This window comes from Pimephales promelas, chromosome 14, assembly GCF_988280905.1.
Source record: "Pimephales promelas chromosome 14, fPimPro1.hap1.1, whole genome shotgun sequence".
NCBI lineage: Eukaryota > Metazoa > Chordata > Actinopteri > Cypriniformes > Leuciscidae > Pimephales > Pimephales promelas.
In genome coordinates this window covers 20,297,512-20,323,924 of record NC_142782.1, presented here as the reverse complement: position 1 = coordinate 20,323,924, position 26,413 = coordinate 20,297,512, and the positions used below count along the sequence as shown (strand labels likewise).

Sequence of the window (26,413 nt, the reverse complement as noted above, 5' to 3'; positions counted from 1 at the left end):
ACTTTTAGTGACCTTTCAGTTTCTAAGCTATTTATCACAGAAGAGTGTTGACAAAACATTTATGAGCTACTGAATGTTCCTGTGAGCGTGCAATCTGCTAATGATGTGCGAACTACTGTCTATATGACATGTGTACATTACAATGTAGTAATGTTTAAGGTATTTGACAAGGATTTGAAAAGAGGATTTGGTCGAATTTTGATATAGAATTAAAAGTTATTGTTTTGTGTACTATTACGTTATTTGGCACCAGTATTCACTCTGCTCACTCTGTCACATGTTACTGAGTTTTGCTTTGGTCATATCTCACTTTAACTTTAGAGAAGTCTTCTGCATACATTCTTAAGCATACTCTGATATTGTATAGTCCGACAGCTCACTCAGTTTATACAATCTGCCGAGTTCCCATTGGAATTGTTCTCCGCTACTCCATGTAGTGGTGTTTATTTAATACTGCATTGCTAAAGGCTTCTCTTGATCGTCTGCAGGCAGAGGGACCTTCAATAGAATTCTTAATGGAAAACATAGCACTACTCACATTACCATTTAATAGTATGCGATCTGCCTGGACCATGATTAAGACCTCATCTTGTGGATATAAGGAGACATACAATGGGTGGATTTAGCTCATACAAGCATACTGTGTGACATCTTAATAATTGAGAAGGCATCTGTTCCAATTAATTTGCCCCTTCATATCAAATCCCCATTTAAATTTCCAAAACTGGGTCACAGTCTCTATAGCATGATGGAATGGAATGAATCGGCAGCTTTATATCTTTACATTTGAACGCTGCAGAATTGCTCATTTCTCTAAAGACTTCAGGTCCCCTGGGCATTTGGCCACGTGGGAATTTAAAGTCGCTAGCGCACAGCACATAGGCTTGTGTGGCAATCAGAATGCAACTCTCCACGCTGGCTTCCTTTGAATGATGAAGCAGATATTTATAATGTCTTTGTGATACAGAAACCTCATTAACCTCATATTATGTTGATAGATGCATTAACACATCCTTAGCGCTGTTTAGTATGCGGTAAAGTAGGCTTGATTGTAAAAATCCTCTGTGGGCGAGATGTAGTGCGCATTTCTCACACAGAATATTAAATTGCGAGATTCTTCTCCATGTCTCTCCCTCTGAGTTGTCTCCTCCAGGCCAAAGCATGTGCGATTCCCTGTAGTAGTGATGGGTACATAAGCTGCAGCATGCCCGAGTCTGACATTACACATGCTATCATCACATGTGCTGTTTGCCAGGCTTATGAACATGTTTGCTCTTTGTCTTTACAGTGCAGTGCAAATACATTTAGTGCCATGGAGGGATATAGGAATCATTTCCAAGTATTAGTTGCTCTAATGATGATCATATCTGACTGCTCCTGGTTCTCCCAGTGCTTTACTGTGCGACTTAGTTGTTGCTACCCATGTACACCATTTGATCTCGAGCTGGATATGATTAAAGCGAGTTGGGAGACCTCAAAGTGGAAGGCTGAGAGACCAAGGGCAATCTGGCTCCATCTGTTCCATAGAGAATCATTAAGGAGCACTGCACCAAATGTGTAAATCTCACCATGCTAACGTTGTCGGATAAAAGGCGTGAGCCGACAACCATTTGGAGGTGAGACACTCAGTATCGCAGTATTCTATCACGCCTGTCAATGGCAGATAAAGCCTTTTTTCGGAGGTATGGCAGTTCACTCCCACCTGAGCCGAGAGCAAAGCTACTCCAGTGGGTTCTGCTTTTCGAGTAGCACAAAACTCTCTGCCTTTCATCCTCCCTCGTTTTTTCCGAACGACATGACATTTCCCATATATCACGGATGTATTGCGCCATAGAAATGTGCTTCGCTGCAAGACACGTCAACTTGTTATTGAAAGTCAGAAAGGGTGTTTAAATGTGGGTGGAAGCTCTGCGATTTGATTATCGCATTTCTATTTGTTTATTCTTAGGTGTGCATCAAGAAATAACCCCATCTGCGTGCAGCCTGACTGACATTTGGCGGTGACGAAAATAGAGAGCGGTAGAGACCAAAACATGGTGCTACAACCCACAATGTGTTTATTATTGAACACTTTTGGTACACGGCTTTCAGGCATTTCCGTGGAAAGATGAACTCTGCCCTGATAGCTCACTTCAGCACAAACAGCCTTAGGTGCCTTGGGTAAAGTCAGAGCTTTAAGCTCTTTCTGTACGTTCAGGGTCCAACACTTGAAGCTTGAGCTCCAAGTGTGTGTTTTGTGGTTTGTGCGCTGTAATTTTTCTCTTGTGGACACTTTAGTACATCTGATCTTGTTCAGTCGAAAAAAAAAAAAAAAAAAGAGTGAGGAAACAAACTAACAAGTCAATAACACATTGTCAGGTTCGCAATACATGAATGTAAGCTGTCTATCACTCGCTTCTTTCACCCATACAATTCTTACTGGTAACCACTGGATCGTGTTTGAACTGGACCTTATTTTTAAATACCGGTAAACAAATTCCCGAACTTGTAACACTACCACTAAATTACTTGTATGATGCAATGTTTGCTAAGAATTGGATTGTCTATGATGTATAAGAATGTGCTGATGTAAAAAGTCTGCTTTGGGTCAAACAAAAAGCTCTAAGTATGTAAACATGAACTAGACAGTGTTTTTTTTCCATTCATCCCATGTTTTTATGAACAAAACGATGTTATTTCACTTCCCTGTGATCAAAAAAAATTCTTCTTCATCCAGATAATTTCCAATTATTGATATCACTGAGTACTTTGGTACTGATGTGTGAATGGTTTCTTATTGGTTAAAAGAGACAACACTTGGTTGTGGGGACGGAAAGTTGGTTTTGTTTTTATGTGCTTTTAAAATAGTGTAACTTTTTCAGTGACAAGTAATTCTTTTTAAAAGCAGCCAAATGCCATATCTGTTTTTAATGTCACGTTGTATTGCGCATGCAGCTTTGTATATCGTTGAAAAATATAACTGATTCTTGTGAGTTGGTTTGTTCTAAAATGTACTCTCTCAAATGTTGTGTTGGAAAATGTGATTCATTTTAGTGAAACCGTTCCTCTCAAATGAACTTCTTTCAATGTTGGATAGTCAGTTTCATGCTAGGGAATTGTTCATGCTAAATAATTTTAATGAATCAGTCTGTCCTAAATAATCCTCTTCATATGTCATAGACATATACACTAGACCTCACCTTGGATACGGCAGTTCATTAGAACGAATGCGTCAATAGAGCCGCCATCTTGAAACAGGGGAGCCCCTCCACTTTAATGCATCAGCGTCAATGTAGTAGACACAGGTCTAACGCAAATAAAATCACCATAAATCATCATGAATGCGATTTTTCTTGTTTTTTTGGTTTGTTCCAACGGTCAGACATGTATTTATCATTGATTCCAGAAAGAAAAAAAAAAATTAATTTTTTTTTTTAAACATTCTTCCTAGTTCAGATTTCATCCGTGAACTTCATACGCTGCACAAAAGTCCGCCACCATCAATGAATTCGAAGTAAAGGCAGAGATAGCAGCGTTACCTAGCTACTTCCTATGACAAGACCCCTGTTCCAAGATGGCGGCGGTTTTGACGCATGCTTAGAACCCCCAGGTGACGTCTAGTGTATATGTCTATGTTCATATGTAATGCTGGAATGTCTGGTGAATTGGTTTGTACTCTACGGTTCCCTTCTCTCACATATGTAGTTATTAAAAAAAATGGTTATTCTCTTGTGAATCAACCCTCTCTTACGGTTTTGGGTAGTATGATTTATTCTGTACGGTCCTCTTCTCTCTAATTTGTAATGTTAAAAAGTTTGGTTCATTTTTCTCTTTCATTGTGCTGTTCCATTGATTAATTAATGAACTCATTTAACATTAGGTTGGTGTGCCAAAGAAAAACAGCAAACAAACAACACAGAGATTACTTTTTCTTATCAACACAACAATGTTGGAAAACTCAGGGACCTCGCAGACAAGCCTGGAATCAGGTTTCCTGACAGCTCGGGGAAATCTGTACAATAGTACAACACACTGTATGGGTACATCAGTACTCAAGATGAGAGCATGCTTATCCCTCCTCTTACAAAAGCCTCTCCCCCCATTAACGTCTTTGTTATTGAAGCTCACAACAGTATTTTAATCATTCAAGGATTACATATTCTTCAAAGGGAAAACCAGCACACATACGTTTGCACAAATTTTGCTCGGAAGGCATCGAGTGCATACACAAGAGATTTTCTCAGCATCATCTGTTGGCACATGCACCGCCCATTCAGAAAGTTAGCAGCAGGAAGGTGAATTTGAGACTGGATTGAACAATGAACAAATTTGACACTTGTTACTGCATTAAAGGGATAGTTCACCCAAAAATAAAAATTCTATCATCATTTACTCACCCTCATGTTGTTCCAAACCTCTATGTGTTTATTTGTTCTGCTGAACACAAAGGAAGATATTTGGAAGAATGTTTTAATCAAACAGATCTCGATCCCCATTGACTACCATAGTATGTATTTTTTCCTACTATGGAAGTCAATGGGGATTGAGATCTGTTTGATTAAAACATTCTTCCAAATATCTTCCTTTTGTGTTCAGCAGAAAAAATAAACACATAGAGGTTTGGAACAACTTGAGGATGAGTAAATGATTATAGAATTGTCATTTTTGGGTGAACTAACCCTTTAAAGGAGTGATTTGCACTGATTGTACATTGATTATTTGTTGGTTAAATGTTACTGGAGCATTTTCTGGACTGAAAGAAAAACTTGGCTATAAGTATAGACATCTTTATTAGTTGCGTTTTGAGTAAATATGTAAATAAGTGTGTTTTGTATACACTTAGCCCATAATGCTGTAATTGTGCACTGTTAAAATTTTCGTTGTGAATTTACAGTAAATAATTGGATAAATTTTGCATTACTTTCACAGTAAGGATTACAGTAATATAATGTGAAATATGCTCACAGCAATTTACTGTAATTTTATATCTGTGATATTACAGTACATTACTGGGGAATTACAATATATATATATATATATATATATATATGAAGAGTTCAGATGCAAAAGCCTCTAAATGCCATTTGAAATTTTCTTCTTTAATAATGATTTTTATCAAACTTTTATATTTAAGTTCAGTAATTTCACCTAAATAACAATTAATAGATAAATATCATTGCCATTAAAGTGAAATTACAGAACTTAAATATACAAGCTTGATAAAAATGATCATTCTAGAAGAAAATTTCAAATGGCATTTAGAGGCTTTTGCATCTGAACTCTTCATATAAACACACACACACAATGTAACCCCCCCCCCCCCCCCAACAACAAACAACTCTGAGGTTAAGTCAATGTTAGCCCAATGGCATATTTATTAACACATATGTTTCAATGTACAGCAAGAATTTAAGAAATTAATTTTTTTAGAATTTCAACTTTAAGATTGTTTTCATAAAAGCCATTTTAAAATGCAGAAAATGCAGAGACATTGTGCAAACTTTTAACTGTGGAGCCTGACAAGTACCACTGCTAAAAAACACTATGACGCCAGTCAATTAGTTTCCTCAATAGGGTGCTAATATGAGGGTTCATTGTGGTCCTCTTCTTGGTCTTCGATCCTCTTTCGGGATTGATGCCCAGGAAGCACCTGTTAATAAGCAAAAATAGTTTCAGTTCTTAACACTTTTCACTCGTGTTTGTTGTTCTAACCGAATCCTGGTCCAACGCACAAGGTGTGCACGGATCTACACTTCGGATTCTGACCGGGAATAGTAACGTTAGACCACCCGATAATCTTTGAAACACTTATTTCAACGTGCGATTTGGGACGTAAGTTACTAATTCTGTTTTCGAATACTATTTAGGACGGTTAGTATGTGAATTGGGACGCAGAAATGTATTAACTTAAACAGCTAACGGTTAGCCCTGCTAATCTATGATAACATTGACTAAGTACAGAAATGTGCACACATAAATAGTAATGTTTGTCCCATCACTGATTTTATAAACTCTACAAAAACCAGATTTGTCTAAACGGTGATAGACATGAAAATAGCAAAACTCGATCGTCATTACTAACTATTAGTATGCTGTGAGAACTTTCAACAATTCCGGGCAGCTGCTAACAAAATGTGAACTGTGTCATGCGATAAACGTTTATTTGAAAGTAAATATTATCATATTAAAATAAAATGGGTGTAAGTGCTGCAAACATGCATGCTCACCTTCTCCGTTAAGCCCGAAATAGAAGAGGCGGCGGGACACGACGGAGCCTGCAACAGTTCGGTTATGTCACATGACTTCCCAGGGCATAGGCTACAGTATTTCACTGCAATAATACTGTTTGATGCTGTGAAATCCTTATTTTTTTTCACTGTGTTGCTGTGATATTACAGACCTTGCTGTGACATAACAGCAGGTTTTAAATTGCAATGTTTTATTGTAAAATAAGAGTTAAATGCTGTAAAATCCAAGGATATTGTAGTTTTTACAGGTATTCATTGGGATATTACAGGGAAATGTAATCACAACAAGTTACTGTGAAATAATACTGTTAATTATTGTGAAATGCTGGTAATTTTTAACAGTGTGGACAAATGTGGGCACAGAGGACTCAGGTGTGATCCTAATTTTTATTTATTATAAATGTTATATCACTGTCTTCGATAAAGTTTTGTCTATCCATTTATGGTGTTTTTTTATTTTGGGGGTATTTTTGAATTTATTTACTTCAAAAAGTACCATATTTTCTATGTAAATTATGCTTATTTTTATGGGAGTTTTTTTTAAACTACATTAAAATATCATTCCAATAAGTTCTTAGAGCTAAAACTTTGCTGTCACCTGGTTTTTCACCCACTTAACATTGTAGAATTGAGTCAAAAACAATTGTGTGTGTTCAGGAGGCAAACATAGGAAAAGAAGCCAAGTCTTCTACTGCTCAGATCAAGGGAAGTATTTTTTTATTTTTTTAAAGAAATCAACACTATTTTGCCCACATTTGTCCAGAATACAGTTTTAGGGTTAAATGATTTGACCAATTCTGTCATACAGTAGCCTTTTCCAGATCAAAAAGTTGTCCCAGAAGTTTCCAAACTTCATGACAATTATTTGAGCTCAGAGTATCAGTCCAGGAATTATTCTTTCAGCATGACTCAAAACTACTGTTGCATTAGCAGGAATCCATATTTTTATCTTTGAGCCGACAATGTCATCACACTGATGTTTTTGTTCTTTGTTTACACAGAAATAGCCCCGTACGGATGCACCGTGTGCTTATGTAAATGCTTGATTTTTGTTATGCTAAGCACTCCATACCTTTCATCATTTTTTTCCAGCTCTTGGCTGGCTGCTAAAGCAACCTCACCTGAGTGTTTACGTCCATTGTTAACAAGATAGTATGTTCAGTGCGACTTGAATTTTACCTTTGTGTTTAGCAAGAATTATTGCTGGCTGCAATGAGGCAAGCTTCAACAGGCACAAATAAAATTTCTCATGGATAAAAAAAGGGTATAAATGAACCTTTAAACAGATTAGGAAAAGGACATGTAAAAACATTGCTGATCTATACAAAAGACTTTAGGCTGGAAAAAAATACTGTGCCTTTTTTGGTCCTATAAATGTTTAATTTTTCCCCCCTTGACTTTGCTTCTCATAATAAGGCGAGTAATTAATTTCTCTCTGTATTTTGGTGGAGGCATGCTTGTCTGAATATCCTTATCCAAAGGTTGAACCAAATTTATTGAATGCTTTTTAAATGACAGTATTAAGAAATTGTTTTGTTCTTTGTTATCTTGATGGAAATGGATAACATAGGTAGAACATAGTAAATTTCCCAAATGTCCTTGGCTATAATTTAATTTTGATTTGGATTAAATTCTCTGACTTAACCGCAGGAACAAAATGCATGGAGAAAATGTCAGGATCTCACACACCCCCCTGAGCCATGAATCCCCTTCAAACCCCGTTTACCTCATTCACGTCATGATTTAGCTGAGATATATAGTTCACAAAATAGCTAATTTAGGAATAATACAAGCAAGTGATTAACATTTCAGACTACAATTTCACTTGCAATTTGAACCACTAATACTGTACATGATGATTGCTTGTGAAATATGCAATCTGAAATAGGGTGAAATGTTAATTTTTCTTCCTTGGCAAATTTCGTTCATTGTTCTTCCTTGGCAAATTGAATGTAGAGCACCGATCAAAAGTGTGGACACATTACGTTTTTTAATGTTTTTCAAAGTAGTCTCTTAATCTCACCAAGGCTGCCATGTATTTGATCAAAAAATACAGTTAAAAAAAGTTATACTGTAAAATATTAGTAACATTTAAATGAACTGGTTTCTGTAATTTATTTAAAAATGTAATTTCTTCCTGTGATGGCAAAGCTGAATTTTTAGAATCTTCAGTGTCACATGATCTTTCAGAAATCATTCTATTATATTTATATAATATTACTGATTATGTAATATTTGTGTGAGATTTGTATTTATTTTGAGCATAAAATAACAATATTGAGCTTAAAACAAGAAAAGACTAAAGATATAGTAACTGAAAATATAATATAGGCTAAAATGTATTTTTTGTAGTGTGTGAGGATTCATCTCCCCCATGATTGTCCACTATAAATTGACCTCAATTCCATCAGATCGCTCTGAATATATGCAGAGCTGCAAAGCTGTTAGACTGTGGGCGAGTGGAGAAGTCGGGGCTGCATATAGCCTGCTTTGCTGGGAGATCTTGCTTTTTTTCATCTTCTTTGCTCCCCCACTCTCTTGTCCTCCAGGCCACCCACTTCTACTGCAGTGATGAATAAAACAACAGACACTGGTTTGTTACATTTGTGCTGACTCTCTCTGTTTTAAATGAAGCACCAGGCAAGCGCGGCTACACTTACAAGTTGCTTGCTTCGTAAAGCACATACTTGTGTGTAGGTCAACAGGGTCAAATGGTTTTTGAATACTTTGGTCCATTGAAAAGATTCCATTCCTTAAATGACAAAAAAAATTACCATTTAAAAATACAAAACATTATGCAAGTTTCTTGGAAAAACACAACTGTTCACCCATAATAGTACATCATTTTCCATCAAAACTCCAAATTTAAAACCCTATTATCCATAAAATTATCAAATTATATTGTAAAAATATTCTAGCCAACAATCTATCAACAATCATTCTTTGAACTTTCATTAATATACCAATTGGAGGTTATAAAACTGCTAATTTATGCCATAATGCAGAAGCTATCAAATTATTCACAATAAATATTCTACCTCTTTAAGACATATGTGGACGAAGCCTTCTCATTTCTACCATTTCTGTAGCAGTCTGTAGAGTCTGTATAGCAGGTCGTACGGGTCCATGTTGTTGATGTCAAGTAGTCTCTACCGATAGAGCCCCTTTCCCTTTTGCTTCCCCCTCTTAATTTATTCCCAAGAAACTGTGCCTTACCACAAAAATGCAAACAAATATCAAGCTGCTCTCTATCTGTGGCTATTTCTCTCGTGCTCACGGTCAAAGTAGCCATGACAATGGATAGCGCATCCTTCTGAGATGGCGACGCCGTCCCACAATGCAAACGTGTGACATCACATTCTCATTCTCAATAAAACACTATGTGGTTTTTCCATCGGTTCTTGGAGCTTTACCATTGGCCAGACTCATCACTGTTGAGTACAGTTCAGTCAATAACAATGGGTACTTTCAGAAGACCTTCAAAAGATTTCTGTGCAATATTAAAATCCTATAATCTGATATTCAGAGGCATATAGATTTGAATAAATATCAACAGCTCTCTTATAAATTTCCGAGGGCTCGGTCAAATCATTCCCATTATCATCCCGTAAGGAATTAATTAGTCTGCTTTGACCATTCTTTTGTTGGTCCAAAAAACCCCAAAAAACCTGGTTGGTGCATCCATCTCGTTTTAAATTCTGAAAGCGAGATCTCACTAATGCTCCTTTTTCTTTGATTCCCAGCAGATCTGTTAAAACATCTTTATTCTTTATAATAGATTGCAAACGACTTTCCAAATGATTTTGAGTGGAGTCACTTAAAAGTGCAATTATTTCACATTATTTCACACTTCAATTAATTTTACAATTCTATTAAAGGTACTAAGATTATATTGTTTACAAAATTGTTAAATCTGAACTTTTTCCAGATCCCTCCATTGTTGAGTTGATTCAAACTGATGTAAATTTGTCTTCCATTGTTCCCTAAAGAACAAAAACCCTACCCAAAACGAGTATCATTTAACAATGAAACATCAAAATGCCAATAAGTACTCTTGGTTTTATTTATTCATGTCATGTTCCATGGAGACGAGGAGGGATATTGATAAGCACCCATCGTCTGTCATGTGATTCCCTGTTTGTCATGTGATCCTGCCATGTGTCTTGCCATTGGTTAATCGTCTGTTCATTGTTCACAGGTGTCCCTTGTCTAATCATTAGTCTGTGTATTTATGCCCTCATGTTTGCCATGTGTCTTTGTCAAGTATTGTTTCCTGTGACCACTGTTAAGTAAGTACATGGTTTTTGTTTCATGCCATGTCATGCTTTATTTTATGTTTTGATCTTGTTATTTTGAATAAACTGCACTTGGGTTCTCTTGTTACAACTTGCCCCCAGTAGATCCTTACACTTTGGCAGAATTGATAAAAACAACTCTATAAACCAAACCACGATCTGACAAACTGGAGTTATAGCACAGGATTTAAAGATCTGTAAATTATGTTTAGAACAATATATTCTATCAATTGTAGCCATGAAAATAGAATATTGTCTAAAAAAAAAACAACAACCTTGTTTATCACGCCTGCTAAGTCAAAAGTTTCCATAATACTTGCAAGCTTGTTTCTTGAAGCCATGTGTGGCTCAACATGATTGCGATCTAAGTTGTTAATCGTACAATTAAAATCTCCTGCTAAAAAAAAAAGAGAGAAAATCAGCAGACTCACATCTTGCCAGTGTATCAGATGATTTTTCCCCCCCCAAAAAAATCTTAATAAAAATATTGTTTTTCTTTCATATTTTACAGTAGCTTTAATGAGCCTTTCTGTTATGAATTCTACCTCATATGACAGATGTATAAAAGATTTTGGAAAAAGAATGGCAACTCCAGCACTAACGTAACTTTTATGACTCATTATAACAGTGCCATCCCGTTCCCTCTGCCAATCAACTTCATTATCAATACATGAGTGAGTTTCTTAAATGAAATGTCAACGTTCCTTAATTTCATCAACTCATCAAAATAAACTTTCTTAACATCTTGTGCTCCCATTTCAATTTAGTGAGGAATAGAGTTATGATTATCAAGATTTAACCTAACATTTCCATGAATTATTTTGGTCCTTCCAATTCATCCTATGTTGATTGTATTTTTCCCTTTTGCACTAATTTCTTAAGATGATAAACTTCAGTTTCCCTGAGGTCATCTCCTACATTTTCCTTTGCAGATTCAATTAAATTAGCAACTACTCCTACATTCACCTTTGCAGATTCAATTAAATTAGTTTGATTCAAGAAAAAAATCAACAGCCACATTTCTCTTTCCTTTTGTTACTTGTAGGAAGCTCTGAAATTGTTCTACATCATAATTCTCCTTCTTTGCACTATTCATGAGTGAAGATTTCTCTTTCACTTCACATCAGATTCTGATGTATACTCCATCTCACTGCAAGTATCAGTCTTATTCACTTCTTTTGTCTCTTTGTCTCTATCTCTTATGTCTCTTAGTATGACCTCTTTTTGAGTTCTGTTCACCTGCAGTCTTCGTTGCTTTACGCTTCAACTGGTATTTTGAAATCTAGTTCAATAACTCCCATCAAATCTTGCCCTGAAACAAATTATGCAACATCTTTTACCATTTCCTCTCTCCCTCTTTATTTTCTATTGCAGTAATATTTGTTTTTTTCAGTCATGACAAATCCCAGTCGAACCCATCAATCGTGAATTTGAACGAGACATTCAACTCTTTAACCTTGTTTCAGCACCATAAACCCTTGTTGTCTCAACGAAACTATGTGCTTCAAAAGAGGTAACTTACAGCCTAACAGTATTTTTCTTGATGCCAAAACATATTGAACATATCGTGACAACTTGCGTACCAAAACACCATCTTTAACAAATAGTGGGACATTTGACAAAGTAATATTCTTTGCTGGATTGACAAACAGGAGTGTGTGTGTTTTTCACTTCAATTCCTTTTTCAACAATCTTCACCTTTTTTATGTTCATTTATTGTTCACCTTCTCTACTGAGTCTAAAAAACCATCGCACTATTCATTCTAGTAGCCAATCTTATGCTTTCATCTCCAATCACCTGTCCAACCGCAAGACTACATTCCTCCACTGAACACTCACCTTAATCCCATGACGCAGAGTGAGCCGTTTAAACCTCATTCCCTTCTTCACACTGGACATAATGGTCAGCAACAAAACAAAAAAGACAACCCTCCTAACTGCTCCTGACTACTAACTTCTAAAAAACGAAATAAACCTAAAAACAAACGATCCGTGAAAGTTGGAAAAAACACAGCCGCTCTCACAAACATGCTTCACTCGCTCCGCCACACACAGAGAAATAGAGAGAGAGGCCCCCATGGGCGGGTGGATGCTGTCAGTGGAGCTTTTAAGTTTGAACCCATTCCCTGCTTCATTTCTACTTGCTTATGCCTGATATGCTCCGTGATGATGGGCCTGGGCGCATTGTGTTAGATCGTGCATATCTTCAGCCAAGCCAAGTCTGGAACGGACCAACCTAGTTTTAAATGAATCCATTCTATCTCTCTTGCTTCCTCGTTGCCCTCCGTTCTTTGACACCTGAATGAGTGGGCAAGTCTGTCTCTTCTCATGCTGAATTTTTTTTACAGAATTACATCAGTGTCAAGCAGGCGATTGCTTCCAGATAATTTACCTCTCAGCTGAGATGGATTTGCATTATAAATAAGGGAATATTGCTAGTCTGTGATGCTGCCTTATTCAAAAAAGAACTGAGTGCAGCCACCTACTTAAAGTGTCACTGTCCTTGTTTATCATCCTCTGCTTAAGTTTCAGTGAGTCTGGCTATCTGCTTAAAAATGTCACAACAAGCTAAATGTGCTTTCGTAGCGAAAGCTTGTGCTTAGCAGCCTTGTTTGAGAAATCCCTTAGAAGGTTGTCTAGTTTTACAGAGGATGTCAGTGTCTTCTAACATGTAATTCTTGTTGATTTTCACACAGACCTGCAGTAGAAACTATGATACAATTAGAATTGTATCATAATGGTTTGGCCTTTTCAATGATGTGATTCTTGGCTCACGTTGGGTTCCTCCTGAGGGCATCGGTACTTAGCGCCACAGTTAAAAAGCAGCATTTATACCTCATTACTGAGACCACCTGTGTGTGTTTCACACACTTGCTGTGTCTGCACACTGACAAATGGCACTGTCTTTAAAGGTAGGAAAGAAAAGCCACATTCAAATTCGTCATAGCTACTAAAATTCCTTCATCTGGCTTATTTTTTAAAGGTATCGTAGGTGTATCTTTTATCCCACAAAATAATTGTTTTTTATTCTAAAATATTTTTCACATGATCCTTCAGAAATCATTCTAAAATACCGATTTGCTGCTCAAGAAACATTTTCATTATTATCAATGTTGAAAACGGCTTAATATTTTTGCAGATACCTGATCAAATTGTTCAGAATTTGGTTGATTAATAGAAAATTCAAAGCAACAGTATTTATTTCAAATAGAAATCTTTTGTAGCACTATAAATGTCTTACTGTCAATTATTTACTGACGCCAATGTTTTTGAACAGTAGCGTTTCTCTGTATATACATTCATAATGGATTTTATTATGTCTGTTGACTTGAACATGTAAATAAATTATCCCATATGTCAAGTTTAAGGGTAAAAACAAACAAAACCATTGGTACAGCGTTTCTTTTAATTCTTAGACTGCGTCATCCCCAATAGGTTTATCTTTTTGAGTTTTGCATCTGCTCTTATAGGACTGAATAGAGTTGACAAAAAAGCCACGTTGGCAAGAGAGAGGGGTACAGGATCTGAAAGGACTATGAGCCGGAAGTCAAATGTGGCCTGAAGCACAAAAATGTCAGGATGCAGCCCATGAGGGCTTAGACCAATGTAGTCATATTTAACGCAACCTTGAAAATGGCCAAGAAAGGCCTTCCAGAAATGGGCAGAAGGTGCAATATGACTCAATCTGGTTCATTCATCTGCATTGTCGCATATGTCGAGTTCAAGTGTGCATAAAAAAAAGAATGGTGTTGTAAAAATGTTCACATTTAACATTTTTATAGCCTGTTATACTGTGAATGAAGGCTCAATGTTATATTAAATTTCCCCCTTGAACTGACAAATAGCACTTTTGAATTTTAAATTCCTTTATGGGAACAAAAATCTATGGATGGGTTCATGAACCATGGCATCATTAATGTGTAATATGTGTTAATACGTAACCCAATCACTCTTTGATAACATGATGATTACGTAACTGCAGATCATCTGTCAGTCATCGTATAAAGCCTGCCCTGGCAATTTGATTGGCCTGACGATTTCTGAACCAATCATAATTACTCCTCAATAGATCGAGTCCAGACCGAACTTCCCAACCAAAAAAATGTTGTGGGCGGGGTTCGGGCTGGCATCCAGGCTAGGGCATAGCAGCAACACAGTCGAATCTCACTGAATTATCCGCACATAGGGCAAAGATTCAAGATAAGTTTTCTTTGTAAAATAGATATGTGAATTCACAATCTAGATCTTGATCCACAATCTGCATTTGATGGAGTGGTTTAAATTTAAATGTAGGCTTTTGACTGCATTTCTGTAGAGAAATGAGGATTATGGTCATTAAATATTTGGTTGGTTAAAGCTCTCTTGAATTTGTTCTAGATAATTAGGCATGCATTATGGTGCCTTAAAGCCTGTCTGACACCAGTTTCCTAAGGGAAGGGCATGTAGAAGCACTGGTGGTTCTTGACTTACAGACACTTGAAGGTTTCGGGACCTCAGAGGAGTAAAGGCGCTTTCCTGATTCAGGTGAGGGAACTTTCCAGCCCCTTGGGACTTTATGGGAGCTCATGTTCTCGCAACGGGAAACACGGATATAGAGGCGCCAGAGCATTAATCACCAAACCGTACGCAGAGGTGAAAATAACTCTTGGCTTGCCCCACTTTCCCCTGCTTCGTGTCTCATTTCTTCTGCGCCTTTCCGTCTGGTGGACAGCGTGACTCATTGTTGGACTGTCACTCTCTTAATGATGTCAAAGGGCCCTTCTCTAACAGGAGTCATGCCTTCACGTGCCCATCTGTCTGAAGACTCAGCAGCCCCATTTAAGCCAGGTTTGATTAAATGTCAGAAGCAAAGATGTGTGCAAAAGGAAAAGGTGAAGGACAGCAATGCAGGATGGAAATTGCTTTAGAGGGGCAGGGGAAGCTGGCAGCTCAATGCATTAATGATGAAGGGAAATTAATTTACATTGTAATAATGAAAGTGTGTCGGAGCCAGAGGGAGGGCAGCATGCAGTATCTTTTGCAGAAGAAATAGCATCTTTGGGAATATTTTTCAAATTACTCTCAAAAAGGATAATGCGCAGCAGGTGTCTTAATGCACACAGGTCATGTCAAGCCATCAACAAAGCTTTCACTGGTGTGTTTTCATTCAGCCAAAGTATTTAATATGGCCGCCATGTACTCTCCTAAATGAGAATTGGACCTGGTGTAATGGTTTTAACCTCATGTGGCTCAATCACAGTTCCTTGTCTTGGAACAACAGGACTGTAAGCACAAATTAACAGTGACTAGTTTTTTTTTTGTACTTATGTTCAGAGCTGAACAGTAATGGAGTTCATTTACTGGAGTAGAATCCTTAACCCTTTCACGGGCACAATCAAACCGGGGTGATCAGTCTTGGCTGGTCCCTGGAGCGTACGATCACACCGGTGTGATTAGAACGGTCATCACGTGATCAACTGCTAAATTCAAATGTGCTTTCGAACGTGCCAGTTGAGTTGCTTCTGTTTCAATTCGTTCAACCTTTTTTTCATAAATGACTGAAATATATGGCATGATTTTTGTTTAAGAAGCGCAGATATGTGATATCATTACCAATCAGATTTTATTCCTGATTTAAAGTAGATTATTAAGTGCATATTATTATTATAAGTGTATTATGAAAGTCTTTCCTTCAAGTTAAAATGAGCTCATGTGTTGCAGTAACCAGTGGGCTTCTCACACTAAAGAACTGGAGAGACATTGTCAAGCTCTGCAAAGGCACAAATCACAAATGCAATTGTTGTGGCCATTGTTTATTGAAATATTTTTCTACACCTACGTGACGTATAAATTAAGAATGTGGCCACATAAAAGTCTGTTTTTACATAATAAAAATAATTTCTCACTTGTACTTTATACCTTAACATAATCTCTATGTTTAAGCCAGTTAAGCAGCACGGTCGAGACATCCCATGCTGGGCATCAGTGTCCAAACCACAGGGTATTCATGGAGGTCTTTCCAGCTGGGGTGTCATCAATGTTTTAATACAGTCACGATAAGCTTTGTTAAAAATAACTGCAAATAACCGCAGCGGGTTAGCAGTCGTTCACGACAGTTTAATTAAATTTCTCCCACGGCCCAATAAATGCGGGCACAGGCTTGAGGGTAGACCACCATACATCCTCAAACAAAAGCCAGAACACCACCGTTTGTTTGCATGCTGGCAGACGACAAGAGGTCCGCACGACTGCAAAGCAAAAAATGGAGAGTTATTAATGGCTGACAGTGCGTGGCGGGCCACTGCCAGTATGATAAACAGTGCTCAGTGTTGCTGTTTTTATATCACATATTATATCAAGCCATTACTGCACTCAGTGGTCTGCAAAGCTCATTAATCCGCCTTGTCTCAGGGGTGTCACCGCAAACAGGCCTCCCTTTTTAGAAATGCGCCCCTGTGACTGTAAATCTGCACCTAAGATGCAGATATCCTCATGTCATCGCTAACTAATATATCATCATCATCAGGCCATGCCTACGACTGAATTGCCTTCAGAACCAATGGCCAGAAGGGGGTTCGGGGTCAATCAGAACAATACTTAAAGATCAATACAAGAGATCAAGCCTTAGCTGGTTAGCATGGTCCATTTCAGCTCCTCTCAACTTTCTGTTGATGCCCAAACAAATGTATCTGTATTTTGTCAGAGTAGACGTTTTATTATTCTGAAATGGATGTATGTTTTCCCAGTTGGCTGCTTTTGACATCACAGCTCAGGATAGTTGCTAGTGAAGGGTTTTGGATTCAGTGCCAATGAGAAGTTCAAATTGTATTCTTCCCGGGGGTCCTAAGCAATTCGCAATTCCCTTGAGGAGAATGCTAACGGATGGCTCTCTCCAGGTATTATAGACCTCCCACACACCAAAGAGAGTTTCCAAATAGCAATTTTCTTGCAAATGCAACATGTGCCTTAGCTCCATTACACTGCCACCCTACTGACTTGGGTTTCAAAGGGTGAACCACAGAGACTTCTCCCAGCTGCTGTCCTCTAAAACTGTCCAACAGTGACAGGCTTGTCAGTGTGCACCAATATAGAGCCTCTAGCTGCTCTGACTGAAGTGTAGGAGGGAAGAAGTCGTCTTTCGTTTTCTTCAGGTCGTGGCAGTTCGCTGAGGGAGAACACATTGTAATACCCGCTTAAGGCCAATTATCCAAGCTTTTCCTCCAATGAATTTGACATTGTTTGAGAAGATCAGTGTGTTATTGTCATCAGTGTGACACAGAATTATTGTGGCATTGTTCCATGTTCATAATCTTTTTTTTATAACCTCAATTGATTCTCACATTTTTTTTGTGCGTTTTGATTGTCCTGTGCCCTTAGTTGAAAATGATTCATTCATGTGTGGCATGCGATCAGTGGCATGTCCAGAGTACTTTGACTAATGGATACAGGCTCTTTCAGCGATTCAAAAAAATCATATGACTTAATAATGTACATTTCTTACAGATAATTTAAAAATAATTGTAGTATCCACCTCATGTTTAACGGAAGAGTGAACATGCACATTTTTACTTTAAATTTGAAAGGCTCCCAGTGTCAGCAGCTTCCAGTTATTTTAGCGGTTGCCAAATTATTTTAATTTATTATTGTAATCATAAACGCATTGTAGCACAAATTATCCATTAAGTTATTGTAAGAAATCGTGCACATTCATATTAGAAATAGCTTACTTGTGCATTGAAAACAAGGTGCATTTGAGGTTAGTTGGTATTAATTAGCTGCAATAATAATGTTATCAAACAAAGCTGGTTCCCCCAATATCTATAAGTTGCACCAGGGCAGCCCATTCTCATCCTTTAGCGTCACATAAAACACTAAATGACAAAACGGCGCGATACGCACATGGCGCCCTTTATCGTTAATATAACATGCGAACCCAAGACGTAATAAATCCTTTAGCGTGAATGACACGCAGACCCTACCCCACACCTAAACTTAGCCCTCACAGCACGTGTTATATTAACGATAACGGGTGCCATGTGCGTAGTATAGCGCCGTTTTGTCATATAGCGTTCTATATGATGCTAAAGGATGAGAATGCGTTGACCAGGGACAGCAAACTGCCATTTGGGTAATCGACTTGTGTTCTTACATTTTTGTTTTGGATATAGCCAAAGCTGAGTAAAGATTAATTGATCCATTTCTTTATGCTGCTTCCAATCCAATCAGATTTTATCAAAGGTCTCATCTCTTGGGAGATAGCTAATCATAGTTAGACCACCCATCTGGACGCATTTATGTTATTGTGAAAAGTTGTTGTTATAGTGACATGACTATGACTAAATCCAGTTGCCCTTGGCTTGTCCAGTTGAGCCAGACTCAGTGCTATTTCTTTGCTCTTTGATTTATTGGATAAATTTGTCTTTTGCCTCGCAACTCAATTGCCCAAGAGCTGCAGCCTCTCTGCCTGTTTAGAGCCGCAATCCAGCAGGTTGTAAATCAGGATTCACAACTACCCTCTAATACTCATCCACACTTACACTCTCTCGCTCATCCGAAGAAGAGAAGCCCCATGGGATGGTGAGTGGGACTGATTAAGACAGGCAAGAATTTGATTCCTGTTGCTTTATTCCTCTTGAGAGTGGCTGCAGGATATTAATCTGGCCAGTGTTGCTTATGAGGACTTGCCACAGGCTCTTGAGTACTTTATTGTGGAATTATGTTTTGCTCTCAATCACACTACCTAAGTGCTTGAGGAAGTCTTTACTGCAGTTTCAACAAGCTTCTACATCCTTTCAACATTTAGATTTTTTTTTTTTGTCTGAGCCGTCTCTCTTTTTTATTTTATTTTTTTAAACATAATGAAACACAGTAGCAAGGTGCTTGTTATTGGCATGCAAGTTCTCAGCAAAAGTCATTTCTTAATGAGATTTTCTTGTTTCCATCTAAATATGTTGTCTATTACAACAGGGGTAAAATTACTTGTTTTGTTTTCAGAGAATTTTGAATTGCATGTTTTTTTTTTTCCTCTATAAAACTCACTACATTTTGTTACTTTAAATATAAATAATAAAAAAAAATATTTGTGGAATATATTTAGCATTTTTTTCCTTGTCATTTAAATGTATCTTTTAGGAATGTTTTAGTATTATTACTAGAAAACAAGACACTAAAAAATCTGATTAAGAAACACATTTGTTAGTCATTTCCAACCTATCAATCAATCAATCAATCAATCAAAATGTACTTTGAATTGCATGTTTTTTTCCCCATCTATAAAACTCACTACATTTTGTTACTTTAAATATATATATATATATATATATATATATATATATATATATATATATATTATTTGTGGAATATATTTAGCATTTTTTTCTTGTAATTTAAATGTATCTTTTAGGAATGTTTTAGTATTATTACTAGAAAACAAGACACTAAAAACTCTGATTAAGAAATACATTTTTTAGTCATTTCCAACCTATCAATCAAGCAATCAATCAATCAAAATGTATTTATAGAGCACTTTCAAATTCAAAGTGGACACAAAATGCTGTACACTAAATCAATAAATGAATACATTTTAAACAAATAAAAACCATACAATGAATGAATAAAATCAATATAACAAAACCTGAATCGTCAATTTCAGTTATCAAAAGTCAAATAATAAAAGTGGGTTTTAAGAACAGACTATGAAGACATCTGTCAAATGTGCAGAGGTAGATCGTTCCACATTTTTGGAGCTGCTACAGCAAATGCACGGCCCCCTTTTAGCTTGCGCTTTGTTTTGGGCACACTTAGGAGCAGTTGATTGGCTGAGCTGAGAGAAGGGGTGGGTCTATAGGGCTGTAGCAGCTCAGAGATGTAGGGTTGGGCAAAACCATTTTGGCCTTTAAAGGCAAATAAAAGAATCTTAAAATTGATCCGTTGATATATAGGCAGCCAATGGAATGAGGATGAAATTGGGAAAATTGGGACCCACTGACCCCCATCTACAGTGCATTACAGTAATCCAACCGAGTGGTAACAAAGGTGTCAGGGTCCATTTTAACCCCTAGGTTAGTGATTGTTGGCTTAATATATTGACTCAAGGAACTCAGATCGGTACGGGGGTCCCAGTGTTGCCAGCAAAAAAAAAAAAAAACAAACAAAAAAAAACCCATTACTTCTGTCTTATTTTCATTAAGTTTGGAGTCATCCAGGCCATTATGTCATCAAGACACTTAAGTAATGGACCAACAGTTTCATTCTTTTTAAGAGGCACATAGATCTGACTATCGTCTGCATGACAGTGGAAAGACTGTGTTTCCTAGATATGGATCCAAGTGGGAGCAAATAAAGAGAGATGAGAAGAGGGCCTAAAATTGAGCCCTGTGGGACCCCTTAAGACAGAGGAGGACACAGACGAAGTCACAGGTTCAAACAGGGGGGGGTCATAATTTAGGGGTCATAAGCTGAAGGTGTGATTTGAGTCCTAATAGTAGTGACCATCAATAAAAAAAGAAAATGAACTTTTCACACACACCATAGGAGGCATCAAAACAGACAGTTAGCGGTACATTGAGTACTGAGTCAAAACCGGGGCTTGTTACAGTTTAACAGAATCATTTCAGCGAAATATTTCCTTTTAGCTTCTTTCATACTTGTTTGATAATGCTGCCAGCAGTCCCTTAACATTTGAAAACACACATGAAGTTTATCCTTTTTCCATTTGCGCTCAGCCCTACGGCACTCACGCCATGACAACACGGCTAGTGTCGTTCAGCCAGGGTTCAGCTTGGCTAGTGTCATTTGCTAGTGTTCAGCTTGGCTAGTGTCATTCAGCCAGGGTTCAGCTTTAATTTTAGATTGCCTAGTTTCAATAGAGCCACAGCAAGTGGAGTGAAACCTTGAGGTAAGCTCCTGAATATAGACTGGTATGACACAGTGCTGACTGAAAATGGAGGAGAATTGGAGCAGTGGAAGGGTTAATAATACGGCAGCGCCGTACAGTAGCGCATGGTTTAGCTGTATTACAGACAAGAACAATCTTAAATAATACTGGCATGTGGTCAGAAAACACAGCGTCACAGGTCTCTAAATTATGAATAGGCAACCCATAGGAAAGGATGCGTGGGACCAGACAAAGACTGCACAAGTTTAAAAGAGAACAGAATAACCTAATAGAATTCAGAATTCTAGATGGTTTTAGTTACGGTGGCAAAACAAATCAAGTCAGATGCGTATGGATTTGAGAATAATACCCCTTTACGGTATTCCCTATTGCAATGGATGAGATATGCGGCTTTAAAAAAGCTTCCACCTTGAGTTTTGTTTCTATGGCAACTCTATTCTGTCCTCAGATAAAATACCCATTATGATGTTTTTTTCAGAGGACAAAGTGAGTTTTTTTTTTTTTTTTTTAGATTTGTCTTGTTAAAGGCTTGACAGATTTCAGAGGGCCCTGCAGGTAGTGTCATGACTTGGCCTGTTCACAACTGACCACAGACTCTAATGTGATATGGGCACATTGACTTCCTCCGGTGTGCCACTCATTGAAAGAGCACCAATTTGTCCCCACTACTGTGAAAATACTCTGCTTCAGCCTACTTCCTACGTATCGCTGAGGGTTGACAATTTTTTGACGTAGCTTTCATGTATACAAGTCGACAAGATTCAATTTCCTAGTACATGCAGTAGATATACAGGATTCAATTTTAGGCCCTGAAATACTGTTTTCCATTGCAGCTGGATCTGTAGAGACCAACAAGTGTAGATGAAATTACTTAGAGAAACATTTGCAGTCTGCCTGCACTTATAAATACCTGACGTGCATGTTTGAAGACATCATTGCATGTTTATTTACTGTATATACTTTTTTGAAAACTTTGTCTAGCTCAAATAATTGTCAGTCTACAAATACCTTTTTTACTTAAAAGCTGGTACTGTATATATTCTTTACCTCATCTAGGATTAATTTATTAAATTAATAAAGTAAGGTCCTAAATTAAGCCAGACAGAGTAATAATAATAAAGCATTGATTTTTATTTATTTATTTATTTTATTTTTTTTGGCACAGTGCTGCTGTCTGGAACTCGTTTTACGTTATGGTGTTTGTGCTGTGCTAGGCTGTTTTCTAACTTTTTGTACAGTATGCACAATGTAATTTATTATTTAATTATTTTTTTTTTACTGTTACAGATTGCTTCAAATATTACTACTGTATAACATGAGAGTTTGTATTTATCAGGAATGAGCAATCTGGATTCTGTTAATTTCATGTGCCTTTTTCTATGTCCAGTTGTCATCTGTATGATCTTAATCTTAATATATTATCTTGTTTTAGGGGCCATTTTTGATGAGTCTGCCAAAAAGGATGATGAGGTGTTCCGCATGGCGGTGGCAGATCTCAACCTCAACAATGAGATCCTGGAGACAGAGAAGATCACTGTGTCCGTGGAGTTTGTAGATGCGAACAACCCTTTCCAGGCAGTGCAGGAAGGTACGTCATCTGATTATTTAAATCTGTTTTAAGAACAAACTCGCAGACCTTTCTGGACTCATCCCCTTTAATGCAAGCCTCTATGGAATTGCAGTGAAAAGCAATTCCAAAAAATCTGATAATCCAATATATGCATCCTTAATCAATCTAAATAATAATTTGAATAGAACAAGACAAAGAGAGTGGGTGGATAGATGGACAGATATGGATAAATTGGTTGGTAGATGGATAGATGGGTAGGTACATGGATGGATGGATGGATGGATAGTCAGACAGACAGATCTGTGAGTGGGTGTTTAGAAATGTACTGTAGGTTAGATAGATCAGTAGTTGGGTGGGCAGATAGGTCATTTAGATCAGTGGGTGGGTATCTACATATGTTATATTGTTAGGTGGGTGTCAAATAGGTTAGATAAATCAGTGGGTCAGTAGAAACTACATAAACTGTAGGTTAGATAAATTGGTGGATGGGTATATAGGTTAGATAGATTAGTGGGTGAGTCGGTATTAGATCTTTAGATTAGAGTGTCTAGATATATTAGGTTGATCACTGGGTTGGTAGATAGATACTGTAGGTTGGATATATCAGCAGATAGATATTACAGTGTATCATATACAGAAATGCATCATGAACTGGAGGGTACTAAATGTTGTAAACAGACCAAATGTAAAGCAGTTTGTTGAAACAAACACTTGTAGGCAGGGGAGTCAAAACAAGTCAATGTTTCTTGCACACAGCGGAAGAATCCTAGTCTTATGGCAGTAGGCAGGAATGACCTTCAGTGGCACCCTCTCTTACACCGTAGAAGGATCACTCTGTTGCTGAATGCACTCTTCATTTTGGCAAACATGCCTGGGAGAGGGTGGGAGACATTTTTCATGATGTTCATTAAGTCGGACACCATTCTGCTCCGAGCCACTACCTCTATAGAGAGTCAAGTAATGTTTGCATAAGACAAAAAAACATGAGTACCCTGCATTTGTTTACTTGCTGTTAAAAAATGCACGTATTATGATGTAAATAGCTTGGCTGAACCTATGAAACCTTTATTTGTAGTCATATCCTCAGTTCATGAATTTAACTTAAAGGGTAAGCATGGCTTAATTAGTTGCCTCTTTTTATCATTAGAATAAATTCTTGCCTCAGTCCTCCACTTTACATGCTCACCCGGCCTGATGTTATGCAACTGTCCGGATTCAACACTTTCATGGCATTCCGAGGTCAGCATTATCTCAGCCTCTAATATTGCATTTAAGATCAGTTGGGTGATCTAATAATATCATGATGCTGTGGTTTCCTCAAATCAGTGCTGTTAGTTCTTGGAGCAGGGCCATTTTCTGTTGTCCTGCGAGAAAAGAGGACAGGTACAAGGCCCTTGGAATGTTGCCATTCACGCATCAGCAATTTCACAGTCTTCTATACTATTGCATAGTTCAGTTAACTAGCACTTAATCTAACTTTGGCTCCTTTCGCTGTTTCTCACTCTGTCCTTATATTAAGTTTTATATGCTTGTTCTTATGTGTTCCAAGGTAAACTGCTTCACTATATTTGACAATGGCACAATATTGGATTCAGTGTTTTAGCCGAGACCAGCTCACTCGAGTCCGAGTCAGGACGAGACCATAGAGGGTCGAGACCGAGACCATAGAGGTTGGATAACCTAAGGTTGGGTCTGAAACCAGACTTAAAGATATCTTCAAGAATATGTAAAATATTTGGTGGTAACAATAAAATTGGCACCATACTACCAAATATACCATGGAATCATGTACAATGTAATGGTAAAAAGGCCACATAGTGGTATAAAGGTAATTTTACCTTTACAAGAAAGTCAGCAATCATTGGACATTTCAATCAAACAACAATTTAAAGAAATATTAACGCACAGTAATAATCATGACATATTTTGAATGGGACTCGAGTGGACTCGGGAATAAATCCGAGTCCTAATATGTTCGAGTACGAGTCAAAATGCACACGAGTCCATTAAAATATGGTCTCGAGACCGAGTCCGAGTCTCGAGTGCACAACACTTATTGGATTGATCTGTATTGTTTCAAACAGAACAAGCTGTAAACTCGCATATGATACCTTACACATGTTATGTTGGTTTTTTTATTTGCATCTGCTGTTTTTCGCACAAGATTCTCTAAATGATAGAGAACAGTGCAAAAAATGAGCGCTCATACTAAATGGGTTAAAGAATTATCCACCTTCTAGTGTGAGGTTGTGCATTTTTTTTTTTTCAGGATCATTAAAATGTGCTCGACTATACCGTGCATGCAAGTCCAGTCTTGATGTTCTTCTCCATTATTTGTTCATCATTTTGACGAATTACTGCTGCCACGATCAACAGAAAATGTGCACAAATACCTCTTTTCAATAAAAGTCTGTTTACTGTCTGCTTAGGATGGGTGGTAATTGTTCAACAATAATTGCACAAGGCAAATAGCACTGACTGAGGCTTGTTGGCACTGAGAAGGATTACAATGGCATTATAAATAGAGGCTAGTTAAGTTGGACTGCAGGTGGTAAGTGAATTAGATGTAGGTTTATGAGCTAAAATGCCACACTGTTTGGACATTTACATGTATTGTAATTGTATTGAGTATTGAGCAATTATTGTTTTGAGTAACTCATATTTAATGATATGTGGCTTTAAATTAAATGCATGCAAAAAAAAATACATAATAAAAACAACAAAATTGCATGGCTGCTTGAATCACACTCGTAACCTCCCTGTTAACTCTGTTAAGATATGTTAATGTAAACATGGCTGACATTTTTCTGACTCTCGTTCTTCTCAATTAATTGTCTGACACTGTTACACCAGTTGGCAAGCGTCTCAGCTTTTTGTTTTCCTTCGCATCTGAGTGTGGATGAATTCAGTGGTGCCGCCATCCTTTTAGCCACACAGAGTGTTTGAGGTGAAGGGTAGAGTGGGAGATGTTGTAGTTGACCCCTGTTATCTAATGGAGCGGGATGCATTAACTAACAACACCCTCTGCTTTTGATGGTTCTTCTCGCTCACATAAAGTGCTCCTCTGCTCTGTTTGTGTGCTTTGCCATCCTTTTTTTTTTTTTTTTTTTGAAGATTCTCAGTGAGGGAGTCTAATTACAGGTGCACATGTGTTTTGGTTCAGCATGAGCGCAGTCGATTCTGCTTCTTATGGATGTATGATTCTGGACCTTGTTATGTATACCTCATTTGTTTAAACATCTGTTTATCTCCTTAAACTCAGCTTCCTGCTATGTGATTAGATGAAACGCATCCAGAAAACACGTCTCTCATGTGCAATCTGTTCTAGCTTGGAACTTTTTAACAAGCCAACAGATACAAAACAACTTTTGTCATAGGTAGAATAAGCCCAATATTTGACAGATTTAATAGACTCTCTAATGCGTAGATCAAGTTCATGCGCACC

At 37.5% G+C, this 26,413-nt stretch overlaps 1 protein-coding gene and 1 long non-coding RNA gene across 6 annotated transcripts in view; one reads left to right on the top strand and one right to left on the bottom strand.

The window, feature by feature from the left end:
- The window catches only part of grid2 (glutamate receptor, ionotropic, delta 2), a 427,585-nt gene that overhangs the window by 32,709 nt on the left and 368,463 nt on the right, over positions 1-26,413 (top strand). For 4 of the 5 annotated variants that reach the window (XR_005623733.2, XR_005623736.2, XM_039679482.2 and 1 more), the window contains exon 2: positions 22,831-22,986. Coding sequence is in view for 3 of the 5 variants with exons in the window: in XM_039679482.2 (XP_039535416.1) it covers positions 22,831-22,986 (156 nt within the window). In the remaining 2 variants the exon portion in view is untranslated. Of the gene's footprint in view, positions 1-10,499; positions 10,517-22,830; positions 22,987-26,413 lie in introns of those variants that run through there. The other variant, XM_089119556.1, reaches the window with a different exon arrangement.
- On the bottom strand, positions 5,331-6,567 carry LOC120462773 (uncharacterized). The gene is made up of 2 exons (XR_016146425.1): positions 6,207-6,567; positions 5,331-5,629 (listed from the first exon to the last, which is right to left on the bottom strand). It is a non-coding gene; the product is annotated as an uncharacterized LOC120462773 (long non-coding RNA).